The 13,653-nt window shown below is 44.8% G+C and overlaps 1 protein-coding gene across 1 annotated transcript in view; it reads right to left on the bottom strand.

Moving 5' to 3' along the window:
* The window catches only part of WDFY3 (WD repeat and FYVE domain containing 3), a 616,621-nt gene that overhangs the window by 101,258 nt on the left and 501,710 nt on the right, over nt 1-13,653 (bottom strand). The window contains 6 exon segments of the mRNA XM_029599364.1: nt 2,079-2,198; nt 2,537-2,591; nt 4,448-4,528; nt 6,813-6,898; nt 8,136-8,256; nt 8,617-8,765. Coding sequence (XP_029455224.1) covers nt 2,079-2,198; nt 2,537-2,591; nt 4,448-4,528; nt 6,813-6,898; nt 8,136-8,256; nt 8,617-8,765 — 612 coding nt within the window.

Raw genomic sequence — 13,653 nt, 5'->3', positions numbered from 1 at the left:
TCTCTGCCTCTGCAGCCCATAGACCCAGCTTCTTTCCATTAGCCTTCTTCCTGCTGGTTGCGCACTCCCCGAGCTCAAGGAACCCTCTCTGCTGCCAGCACAGACTCCACACAGCCCAGAAGAAGACACCTTCACAAGTTTACTGCCGCAAACATTACAACACTTCCCGCACTCCAATGGAGCTGCCATCGCTGGCACACATGACTTCCCTAACTGCTGACTGAAACCTCCTCGAGGCCCTGCTCCCTCACCACGGTCTTTTCCTCACAAATGCTGGGCACTACTAACCTCAAGAGCCGCCCAGTGGCTTGATCAGTCTGATAAAATGCCTCCTCTCCACTCATAGTAGAAAGATATCACTTCGGCCCCTTTCACTTTTTTTTTATAATTTTAACAAAAGTACCTGCCTATATAACAGAAACTAGAAACTAGAAAATACTTCCCTTGAATAGAAGAGACCAAATGGGAGCCAGAAGCAGAGAGGAGGGGCAGGAATTGAGAAAAAAAAGATCCCTGGTTATCAAATTCCTCCCATCAAGCACTCTTGGGCCATTGACCCCCTGTACAACCCCTGCTCTACAAGGGGGATAGCCCACACAAGGACCTAAAATCCCTGGGAACAATTTATTCTAAAAAACTCTGACTGCAGGTTTTGCACCTCTGCTGGAGATAATCAATACTGAGCAACTGCAGGTGGCACGCTGTCTAATGTGCAGTAAAAAGCTTTTCTTCTCTGTCTCCATCTGCTGGTAGGGAAGAAAAACCCATACGTCTGGAGTAATCTGGGGCCAAAAAGGAAACTAGATTTAAACTGGCTTCCCTGGTTCACAGCCCCACTACTCTAACCAGTCGACCACTCCTTCTGCATGAAAACAAAACATTAGTGATGATATAAAATTTTGTTTTTTGCAGCTCTGAGTTCATCAAGTAATATAAAAGCCCAATGTTTTTAAATGCTAGTTTAAAAAACAATACATTCATTGCACTAGCTCCCATGTATTGGCAAAACCACATTTCCTAACTGCAGCGTTCCCAACACACAGAAAACGTAAACCTGTCTCTGGTACAATGTTCGGAGGCCCATAGAAATGAAATCTATTTGGGGGCACTGTGCAGTGTCATCTAGCTCTATCATTCTGGCATTCTGATAATAATCTGAAAGTGGCAAAAGTAAGGTGCGAGTCAGTCACCACTCTATGCTCTGCAGTACTGGCGTGTACAGTACACCAAAGCAGACAGTCACCAGCTCTCTGCAAGGCCAGGAAAACAAGCACTGGCCTGCTGCATATTTTATCCGCCATTGATTTCCATGGAAAAATCTGGAAACTATTTCTACAGCTTACTCATTTTCCCTGGAATGACTGAGAGGCAGGACCTTCATGAGGCCAGTTATCAAAAAAATGCTGAGCTTCTAAATTTAGGACCCTAAAATTAGGAACCTGAGTTTTCAGTTAACAATTCATATACATTTTGGATCCTAAAAGTTAGAGCCCGAAATTTAGGGCTGCTATTTATTTTCCTAGATTTAGGTTTCCACGTTAGATGTTTAGCTCTGAAAATCAGTGCTAAGCTCCTAACTTTGCAACCCGGCCGTAACTCCGACCCTGTAGCCACCCACTTTTTAGGACCCTAAATGCAGGTGCCTAATGAAACTAGAATCCTAAATTTAGGCACTCAGCCCTAGTAAATTTTCCAAATGGCCAATTTAGGTGCCTAGCTCCACAAGTTAGAAGCCTAAAATCTGAAAATTGGTCCCTACAGCTTTAATAAAAAGTGAGAAATATTTCAGAAGCTTGAGGCTTTCACTGGTAGGTTTTACAGATCTTCCCCTCCACAAGAAACCCCCACACATTCAATTGCTATTTTGTGCCACGCGTGTGTGTCACTCAAACCGTACAATACAGTACCATCTCTCTCAATAGGTTTTGAGGTGCCATAAACTTAACTGTGGTAGAATATGTGGAATGCAGGCCAAGCCTGAAGGCATGGCCTACCCTCCAATATCTTTCTTTTAATCGAATTGGACTTTATTAAAAACACTTTAGAAACCTTGCAGAATAACAGCTTTGGGTCCTCACCTCCGAGTCATAGTCTGCAAGGATCCACGGGAAGACGGGATACTGCATAAGATCATTGTAAGATCTTCCAGCCAAAGTGTTCAAGTGCATCAAGTACTGGAAATTGCTGATTTCTCCCCTCTTAGCAGAGACGAACAGGAAAAATAACATTGTGGTTAATTCACAAAAGGAATAACTGGGGCATTTTAATTCTGCAAACGCTTTATTACTTATCCCTGCACTGTCTGCAAGCTGCAAGACATGTGCTTTCCGGTCCCGAAGACCACTATCGGCCTAGGGGTTTGCAGCTGTGCTTCAGCTCCCATTTCTCCTGCCTGTGAACGTACGGATTCTGCCAATCACTCGACCTACAGGTGGGCTGTAAAGCCCCGCTTGCAGAGTCAGGTGCCAGTTCATATCATTTTGTGCTTCACCCGGTACAGGGTATGAGAACGGGGAGCTCTAATTAACATGCTTACCTCCCACCTCTGTGTCACGGACTTTTCTCCCACTAAAGTGCTAAGCAATCCAGACCTAACAGCAACCAGGACACAAAATCAGAGATACAGTGCAGTCAGAATTAATACGTTCTCCCAGATTTCTTCTTATTCTCGTATTCATTCATTCGTCTGTTTCTTTCAATTTTCACACAGCGCCCTAAGGCAGGACACAATTCAGAAAATGACATACAGGTAACAAGTCCCTGTTCCACTCTGCCCCTGCGTCCGCGAGCCCCAGTTCTGCTCACGACCCTTTCCTGCCCTTACTGCTACTAAGAATAGTGACTTTCACTGTGCAGTTTTAGAACACAATTAAGATGCCTCTCAAGATTCAGAAAATAGGCCCAACATGCTTACAGAAAACAGCATTAGATGTAATAATTCATATGGTAGGGTCAAGCCATCTCTGGTTTATTTTAGGGGAAAAAACTAAGATCAAATTAAAATGTGAGTTGGTAGAAAATGTGTGGAGATCAAAACCCTCCTTTCTGCAATGGCCCTCACAAAAGAGCTCCAGAGACAGCAACTATCGCTCTGAGATTATCTGCGGGTGCCCGGCAGGCAAAGTGCACCGCACTCTGCTTTATCTGAAGGCCAGCGACGGTCCCAAACCTCTGAACAAGCACCACTCATGTGATGTAGCTATAACATTTGGGGTACATCATGAAAGGACTGATCACAATTTGCTGGCTATAAGAAACATATCAGTGATGTTTCATTTAAAAAAAATAAAAAGCAGTAACAAAGCTCCCTACTAACTTTTCTTTTTTTTGTAATTTCTGGTGTCTGGGTCAATCTACAGCAGTGTTTAAGGGCGGCTGCCCACAAAAATGGCAAACAGAACATAAGAACATAAGAAAATGCCATGCTGGGTCAGACCAAGGGTCCATCAAGCCCAGCATCCTGTTTCCAACAGAGGCCAAACCAAGCCATAAGAACCTGGCAAGTACCCAAACAGGAACTGGACACATGTTTAGCCCATTGCTGATGTGCACCTAAGCATGATAAACTGGCTCTAATGACATGAACTCAATCATGAACTTCCTCATTGAGTCATCTTATTCGGTCTCTCTCGATCGTTCGCAGCTATTGGTCAGTCTTCCACTTAATTCATCGATTTATTCTCTTTCAGGTCACAAGACTCTCCCTTAGGCCCCCCCCCCCTTCAAAAGGGTCTCTCCCCGCCCTCTTTCTACGCAATACACCTCCCCTCCTTTTATAACTTGAATACTACTTTAGGCATTTCCCGGGTCTAATGCCTATAACAAATTTCAGCACAGAGCGACTTACGCAGGCTCGTGTACTCGCAACTCCATAAAGTCCATAGTCTGTCACGTTGTCTTTTCCCATGCTCCCCTTTTTAAGCTACTTTGCTCAATTGATTTTTGTAATCTGTACCATTATCCTGAGTTCATATGCTCTTTGCAATCTTTACTATTACACAGAGTTCAAATGTTCCCTGTAACTATGCTATGTTCAATTTTGTATTTTTGTTATATTGTTCAAGGTAAAGCCCCCTCTCCTTTCTTGGGCTTACCGAGTCAAAATGTTCTCTGTAACTGTACCATTATACCGAGTTTGAATGTTCCCTGTAACTATACTACGTTCAATTTGTACTTTGTTCTATTGTTCTATGTAAAGCCCCTCCCCCCCTTTTTTGGGCGTTTCACTGTTTTATGTAAACCGGAGTGATTTGTATTTCATACAAGAGCCTCGGTATATAAAAATTATAAATAAATAAATAAATAAATGAACTACAGAAAGATGTAAATGTAAAAGTTCAAATGCTCCTTTCTAGGGAGCCTTTCATGTAATGCTGCGCATGCGATCAGTGGCCTCCTGCTGTCGCTCCAGGCATAAAGGAATCTACCACGGGATAAGATCACCTACCCTTGCTCTACGCTGGTGTTCGGCCGCTGTCCAGACACAGACTCAGAGCTGTCGGTCAGAGATGGGACTACCGCCAAAAATCTACAGCAATATTCAAAGAGAGAAAAGATTTGCACAATTTTAAAGTGATTTTTCAGTGATTCCTTTTTCATGTTCCTTGTGTGGTTGATAAGAGCCCCCCCCCCCACCCCCCCGGTACTCCCATTAGCATTCTAGATAGGTGTCTTGATGTTCTGGGCTAAGATTATTTTTCTTGCCAATCCCCTGGCAAGAGTGCGCTCAGTGTCTGCCAGCCATCAATGACAACTGCCATCAATTTCGATCTCACGATTCTTTTGTTTCACGATGACATGTCCACTTCTGGTTTTAAGTGATGCCCAGGTATACGAGGAAAATGTCCATTACAGATCCTCATGATGGATGTGTTCTCTGTCTTGAGGCATCGCATGACATCCAAGGTTGCAGCAGGTGTGCCAAGATGACCCCCAAAGGGATGTAAGATCTGGCACGACAAGATGAAGAGCCTCTTCAGGCCAGAGAAGATTGATCCATCAGCATTGGTGGCATCAGCATCGAGGGATCTCTGAGCCTCATCAATGGACACCGAGGCATCAATATCGGCAAGCCTGCCAGTTCTGTCAAGGTCATCAGCTGACAGGAATGCTGGAGGCCGGCCATCATCGGGCTCCTCCAGGTTGAGGATGTAGGATTCGTCACTCCTCAAACCATTGCTTGAATACCTGCACGCACTTATCGGTATGTTACCAACCCAGCCCCCACTGTTGGTTCCTAGGACAGCATCAACAATCTGTGAGGCACTGGTGCCACCACCAGCTGATCTGGTTGTCGCCTCCAGTTCCTAAGAGGAAGACCCCCAGATACCTGAAGTGGCACTGGGGCCCAGGCCAAAGCAGCCAGTCAAACTGGTGCCTTCACCACTGGCTAGGGACAGAGCACCTAGTGCTCTGTCACTAGTCAATTGCAGCAGAAATGAGGGCATCTCTGACCTCTGGGGGGATGACTCCTCCATGGCTTCCAATGAAACTTTGGATGGTCTCCCCTGAGAACCATCTCCCTCACACGACTGAAGGAAGTCTCTGCTAAAGGACCTCACCTTGGCAAGTTTTGTTAAGGTGATGGCAGAGGCCATCCCATTTCTATTGATGAGTGAAGAGGATATCAGGCACAAAATGCTAGATATCCTCCAGTATGTGGAGCTTCCCAAGGAGATCGCAGCATTCCCAGTGTACAAGATTCTTGTGGAGTTATTGATGAGGATGTGGGAGCACCTTCTCTGGGTGCCTTCCGTTAACAGGAAGGCGGACGCAATTTATCTTGTCCAAAAGACTCTTGGATTTGACAAGCATCAGCTGCCCCACCAATCGCTGGTCAAATCCATTCTCAAGAAGGCCAAGCACTCTTGGACCCATTCTATGGTGCCCCAAAGTCCCATCTAAGCTCATCACCACAATTGGACTTCATTGGAGCCCTGCTAAACATGACTCAAGTGAAGGCCTTCCTGTCCCGGCAATGGGCCATCACCCTGATGACCATCGTGGTGGAGATTCAACAGAGCCAGCAGGCATCAGCAAGGTACAAGTTGAGGCTGTTGGTATGTTAATCTCTTGGTACATTTGCACATGTGAAAGGCCCAATGGACCTTGAGATCATAGTAGCAACAAGCCACTCGAGATCACCAGGATCACTTCTGAGTCACACTGTCCCTGTAGGCCTCTTTGTCCTGGTGACAGGAAATTTAGAATCTGGAAAAGGGGGTGTTCTTCCACATTCCTCCCACCCAAATTGTCCTAACCACGGATGATTCTACTCCAGGCTGGGGAGCTCATTTAGATGGACTCTATGGTCCGCCAAGGAAAATCTCTATCAAATCTATTTCCGTGGCCTCATTCTTCTGCTACACAAGAATTGCACCAAACCTTGTTAATGATATCCTAGCATGTCCTATTGCACTTATAACATGAGTTATGATAAAGAAAAGCATGTACTATCGACAGAACCCAAAGAACTTTTAATCCGTTTTACAATCTGATCTTCTGTTCCTGCCTTGGATGAGATCTGACTAGGTTCAGGGCACTCCATGTTGAAGCCTGGATAAAGCTCTCTTGTCTCTGCATCTTCAGAGCCATGCAATGCATTGCATCGGGAACTATGAGGAACAGTCACATGACACAGTCTAATACATCAGGAGTGCTGGATTTCTCACCATCATTCCAGACTACTTTTATTTATTTCATTGATATTTTCTGGTTGGGCTTTAGACGGGGTCCAGCAGAAAGCAGGTTTCTGCCTGGAAGGAAGGAAAACAGCTGGAATGGTGAAGCAGTGAGAGCTGAGATTGACATACCTCTGGTAGACTTTGTTCCTGACTCCTTTCTGAAATGCCAGAAGGTAATTCCGTCCGTCTCCAGAGAAGACTTCAACAGCAATTGGCTAGGAACACAAGGTAGATCGTCAGTGTCAACAGAAAACAACATAGAGTACAGCAAATACATCAGGCAGCCGGGGGAAATCACCGCAGCATTTTGTGTCGAATTTATCACAGGTCTTTCCCCCTACATGATTTTCAAACTGTCCTCCGCACTGGGGACAAAGTCTGCTGCTGCGTTTTACACTCGGACTTTGCAGCAGTGTAAAACTCGCCCCCACAGACTTTTGCAAGTTCTTTTTGCACAAAAAAAAACCCACACATAGATCTGAAAACGCAATCTATGAGCATACTTTACCTCCCCCAACTTAGGCACGCCCCCCCCCCTCAGACATGCCTCCTTTTTCATGTGGCTGAGAGCACGTGTAGCGTGGGACACCTCGCACGCTTTTAGCCCCATTGAGGGAGGGCCATTTTCATGTGGCCAATTCATGCATGTAAATGGCTTTGAAAATTGTCCTCAGAACAGGCAGCGGGCCCTGGTGAAATGCATTCTTTTTATTTTCCTGAATCATGCAGAGTTCACTCCTCCTGATATGGATCACCCAGCAAGAAGATTTGGAAAGGGAAAGATCCTTATACAACAAAAGCCCCATTATAAAGCATGAACAGGGAATAATCCATGCCGGTTATCGGAGAGCTCCCTGTGGACAGAACTGAACTGGACAGAGCTCAGATCAGAGCAGCCAAAAGCTACTCTGCCCCCTAATCCAACCCCTTCCCCTCCCCTCCTGCCTCTTGCATGGAACAGGATTGTCCTCTTCAAATACCGGCTTAAAGTACATGCAGACCATGGGGCATGTTTAGATCGGGTAAGGTTTTTCAAATGTCTACCTGCTATTTTGTCCCTCCTTCCCCTTACGCACTGTCCACAGTGCAAACTATGCAGATGCTTTGAATATGTGCGATTTGAACGTACTAATTTTTAGAGAGAAACAAGGCTGGCAATTTCCCTTTGAAAATTCAGGTAAAGCATGCACCTTAAAATTGCCTGTGCAGCTTGCAGGCCATTTTGTAGTTGCACCCCCCCCCCACCCCCCCAAAGTGGAACTCCGTGAATTTTATCTGATTCAACCCTTGTAATTTTAATAAGTCTGTATCCAATTCTACAGAAAGAGCGCCTGCACACAAGAACTCTCACCCGTGCAAACATACATATTACTAACAATCCACAAATACCAGAATATGATAGCAAAATTCAGCTTTAAAAATATATTTTCCATTGGTAATAAAAAAAATCACCTGTAATAGATATCTCCGCTTATGGACTTCCTTTATATCTTCATAGGCAAATATGCTGCAAGTCCTCTTGAGCTGACTTGGTCCCTGCCGTGCTCCTCTAGGAATGATTGGCTCGTGCATACTGTGAAAAACAAGACTTTTTGTTTCGAAGGCATTCCACATATTCTTCCACTTTTCCTTCACTTTGGGAAAACAAATGAAAACTTTACCCCCTAAGCTTTTTTTTTTTTTTTTTTAAATTAAGAATATCATTTCAAATTTAAATCGGTCTAAAAGCGTATGAGACTCACACAGGAAATCAATTACGTATCCACTTCCTGATTACTTTCTCCAGAAATGGCACCTGTGGCTCCAACACAAAATACTGGAGAGTGCGTTGGCTTTGTGCTTCGAACTGTATATTTCTATTGACTAAGAGTACGGTATTTCTTGTTCACTCATTGAGGACTACCAAGCCCCCTCTGGTCCTGGCAGTACTCACTTTGGGGGCAGTGTCTCGATATCCCGGATCTCCCTGGTGACGGTCATCGTAAAGCCATCGATCACATAGAAATGTTCTTTCCCAAAAAGGAGAAGTCCTTCACTTGTGTCTAGGCCTTGAACTCTGGCACAGCGATACATGTGCTGAATCTATATATAAAAAAAAAAAAAAGAACCCATAAACGGTATTGTCTTTATTCACAAAAGCATGCCTAACATTCCATATAGGTAAGCTTAATGCTCATGCAATGAACTCTGAATATAACAAAACTACTTGCTTCTGCAATAACGTGGTCTTAAGAAAGTAAAATAATGATGGTAGAAAACGATCAAATGGTCCCATCCAGTCTGCCCAGCAAGTTTCTTATGGTAGTAATATTAAAATATTAAAATATTAAAATTCAAAACCAAGCACTGTCAAACCCATCTAAAAAAATTACTTCTATCAACATATTTACAGGGTGAGCAGCCTTCTTGATAATACAGACAATGCTGCTTGAACATGCTTTGCTTTAGGACTTGGCCGTAGAAGTAATCCTGCGCTTTTCCCTAAACTCTGCATATCAGTACGCTGGACCGTAAAAGTCGGGGCCCAGCACTGGCTGTCATCTGAATCAAATTCCTCTTTTTCCCTGCTCCCCACCGTCGAAGCAAGAGTGATGCTGCAGTTGTGACAAAATCACAAAGGATAATTGACTAAGGATAGTAATCCCCATGCCTTTGGTTAGAATAGTAACTGCTGCTCCACGCAGGTTACCCCCGTGCACCCTTTTCTTTATTTCTTTCTCTAGCCTTTAGGGATCCAAAGTGTTTTTCCCATGCCTTCTTGAACTAATTTAAAGTTTCAGTCTTCATCACATCCTACAGAAGGGCATTCCAGGCATCCACCTTCCTGATGATGCCCCCCCCCCCCCCCCCCCCCGCCCCTGAAGTTTCATTTCGTGACCCCCTAGTTCTACTGTCTGCTTTCCAATGGAAAAGGTTCAAGGAATACGCATCACTGAAACTTTTCTGAAGGTATCTGAAGATCTGTATCATATCTCCTCTGCACTTCCTCTCTTCAGATCCTTCAGCCTCTCCTCATAAGTCTTCCAGTACAAACCCCACACCATTTTGGTCTCCCTTCTCTGGACCACCTCCATCCTGTCTCTATCCTTTTTGAAATATGGGCTCCAGAACTGAACACAGTACTCCAGGTGAAGCCTCACTAAGGACCTGTACAAGGGCATCATCACCTCCTTTTTCCTGCTGGTTATTCCTCTCTCTACGCAGCCCAGCATTTTTCTGGCTTTAGCTATCGCCTTGTCACATCGCTTCTCCACCTTCAGATCGCCAGACACTGTCACCCCAAGGTCCCTCTCCCAATCCGTGCACATTAGCTTTTTACCGCCCCAACTCATTACTCGATTGCCAAAAGCGTGGATCCTGCCCTGAAGCACCAGAATGGCCATTGCATAAGCCACAACCCTGCCATGCATAAGGATGACAGTGTCCAAATTTCTATTGGCCGCGTAAGCCCAAGTCACACCATATTCTGGCAACCCTCCTTGCCAACCTCCTAGCATCAGAGCCGCAACGTCATGTGGCTTTCTGCATGGAGGGAGAGAACAAGATACTACACCCTGTCTGAGGCAGTGCGCTGCAGTGACCTGGTCACTGGCAGCAGCTGGCTTATTGAGGGCGTAGAACCTCTCTCTCTCTTCCTCTTTGGAGCAAGCTGCATAATGTGGCAGCTCCAGGGCACAACAGGGGAGATGGAACGGCTCTGGCTGCTAGAGGAGCTGTCTAATATTGCTTGCTCCTGGCCCAGCCGCTGCTGCAGTTGGGTACTGGAGCAGCCAGGTTTATTTATTTACTTACATATTTTTATACCCCACAAATCCAAATCTTTGATCAGTGCAGTTTAGAAAAACACAATCATAAAACATTCACAACACACAACATCAAATTTTATAAAAACTGCAAAATCAAGCATTAAATATACTCTTAAGATAGGCACTCTTCTTAGTAGTCATCCAAATGCCAGCTTAAAGAACATAGCCTTTAATTTTTTCTTAAAATTAAGATAGTGAGCATTTTACCTGTGCTCAACTGGCAATGCATTCCACAATCCTGGACCTGCTTTTCAAAAATCTCGCAATCTAGTTTCCTGCAGCCGATACTTACTATAAGAAGGTACTACAAGTAGATTCTGTTTTTGAGACATTCTTACAGGAACATAAGGAACCAATGTGAAAGTTAATTAGTCTCTTCACCATAGATAATTTTCTGTAATATAACTAAAATCCTGAACTGAATCCTTAACTCCAATGGAAGCCAACGAAGCAGTGTCAATTGTGGTATAATCCTTTCCCAATAACCACTACCTGCAATCAAGCTAACGGCCTCATTCTGTACGAACTGTAATACTTTCAATAGTTTATCTGGAATACCAAGAAATAGCACAATGCAGTGGTCTAGTCCACTAAGAAACCTACAGGTGAACTTTAAAAGTCTTTCGGTGTGCCAAAATCAGGAGATACGTGAGTATCTTGGGCTGGTGCACACCGAGTGGACTCTAAAAGCCACCCATGCGCATATCTCTTGCTGGGCGCACAAAAAAACTTTTCTTAAAAAAGGGGCAGAGCGTGGGCATGATTGGGGCAGGGCATGGGGTTCCGGGAGTTCTCAATGAAACCTGCACATAAATACTTAACGCGCACAAGCACGTGCTAGGGTCCCCTACCGAATAACTTTACTTCTCCTTTCCTTCTACCAAAAAATGTAAAAAAGGTGAGTGGGGTTTTAAGAGTCAGGGATAACAAGGTAAAAGGGGGGCTTTTAACTAGGGGCGAGCTGGGAACAAACTGAGAAAATGGCCAATTGCATCAGCACGCGTCCTTTATAACATTCCCCCACTTACACACTAGAGGCGGCATTTGCGTGCACATGCGCGTCCATCATAAAATTGTGCACACATGTACGTGCGTTCAGCCTATTTTACAAAATGCGCACATATACGCGCATATGCTGTAAAATGGCCACGTCCTTTTATGCGAGCCTGCATACGCACATACATGTGCGCCTGCGAACTGGTTTTAATATTCACCTTTTAGCTTGTAGCACCAAACAAAAATCTTTTTTTGCTATAAGATTCCTTAGATGTCTTAAAAGACATAATTTATAAAATGAAGAGTTTGCAAACATCTTAATATGAGATTTAAAATGTAGCCTTGCATCCAACCAGACACCAAGACCACGATGAGTACAATGATCCTGGCTGCTGTTCAACCCTCTTGCCTGCAGGGGCCCTCAGTAGGCTGCAGTCTGAGCTGCACAGGCTTGTCTTAAAGGCCCATGAGGCAGCCATGCCACACCTTAAAAGCTTACCTCACCCACAGTCCAAGGCCTCATCATCAAGTCTCCTTGCCTTGGCCACTCCTGTGCTTTACCTTGCCTTGCCTTGTTACTGTTTTCTGTGTGGTCTGTTAGAGGCCTTCTTGTCTTGTCTATGTAATGGAGAAATTACTTACCTGATAATTTTGTTTTCCTTAGTGAAGACAGATGGACTCAGGTTACGTAACCCACTCGTAACCAGTGAGTTATGCACCCCTCCCAGCAGATGAAGACAGCGCAAGCTGACATCACAGTATATATAACCCTGCAGTGACCAGACTGCCAGTATTCTCTTCAAAAGCAACTGTGGACAGACTAGCAAAAAACTTGATTAAAAACAGTCAGCCATAACTGTACTCAACCAACAATAAACACTGAACTAGAGTAAGAACACAGATACCCCATTCTAGGAACAGGATGAACACTTACCAGTAATCCCCTGGGATCCTTATCCCCACAAGAGAACCATGAACACAAACAGTTGGCAGCCGAGAGCGGGACTCTGAGTCTACCTATCTACACTAAGGAAAACAAAATTATCAGGTAAGAAATTTCTCCATTTCTTAGCGTGTAGACAAATGGACTCAGGACCAGTGGGATGTACCAAAGCTACTCATGAACAGGCAGGAGGCTGCCCGTGGTCCTGTCAATACCGCACGTGCAAAGGTGCATCCTCCTGGGCCTGCACATTCAGACAATAAAACCTGGAAAAGTTATGCAAAAAGGACCGCATCGCAGATTGGCAGATCTTGATGGGAGACAACAAACGAAACTCTACCCATAACACCGCCTGAGCCCTAGTGGAATGAGCTTTAACCTGAGCCGGCAACGGCTTCTCAGCATCCACATACGCAGCCGTGATCACTTCCTTAATCCAGTGAGCTAACATAGCCCATGAAGCTGGTTCACCTTGCTTTTTTCTACCATGAAGGACAAACAGGCGATCTGATCTCCGAAAAGGCTCAGAGATCTCCAGATAGAGCATAACAAGCCTCTTAACATCCAAAGAAGGCGATATTCCTCCCATGTCTTTGACCTTATTCAGAGATGGCAGGAAATGGACTGATTCAGATGAAATTCCAAAATGACCTTAGGCAAGAAGGATGGAACAGTACGCAGCTGCAATGCCCCTGGAGTCACCTGAAGGAACAGCTCCCGGCAAGACAATGCCTGCAACTCAGAAATACAACACACGGAACATATAGCCACCAGGACCACTGTCTTCAGGGTCAATAAATGCAAGGAAAGATTGCACAGTGGTCGAAACGCAGGGCCCACTAAAAAAATCCAGCATCAGGTTAAGACTCAATGACGAAACCGGCAACCACAATGGAAGTCGAAGGTGCTTTACCCCTTTCAAGAAACGGGTCACATCAGAATGGGACAACAAGGCAACACCATTCACTGCACCTCTGAAACATGTAAGAGCCGCAACTTGAACCTTCAAGGAATTAAGGGCCAATCCTTTAGTCAGCCCATCCTGCAAAAATTCCAAAACAAGTGTGATCTTAACCAACCAAGGAAGAACTCCACGCTACTCGCACCAGGCCTCAAACACTCTGCAGACCCGAATATACACTAGAAAGTGGAGAACTTACAAGCTCAGAGCAAGGTTGCAATTATTGCAGAAGAATATCCATGATTCAACAGGCAAGCCCTCTCA

The sequence above is a fragment of the Rhinatrema bivittatum genome, chromosome 1, assembly GCF_901001135.1.
Source record: "Rhinatrema bivittatum chromosome 1, aRhiBiv1.1, whole genome shotgun sequence".
Taxonomy (NCBI): Eukaryota; Metazoa; Chordata; class Amphibia; order Gymnophiona; family Rhinatrematidae; genus Rhinatrema; species Rhinatrema bivittatum.
The sequence above is the reverse complement of the archived record's forward strand: the minus strand, read 5'-3'. Positions and strand labels throughout refer to the sequence as shown.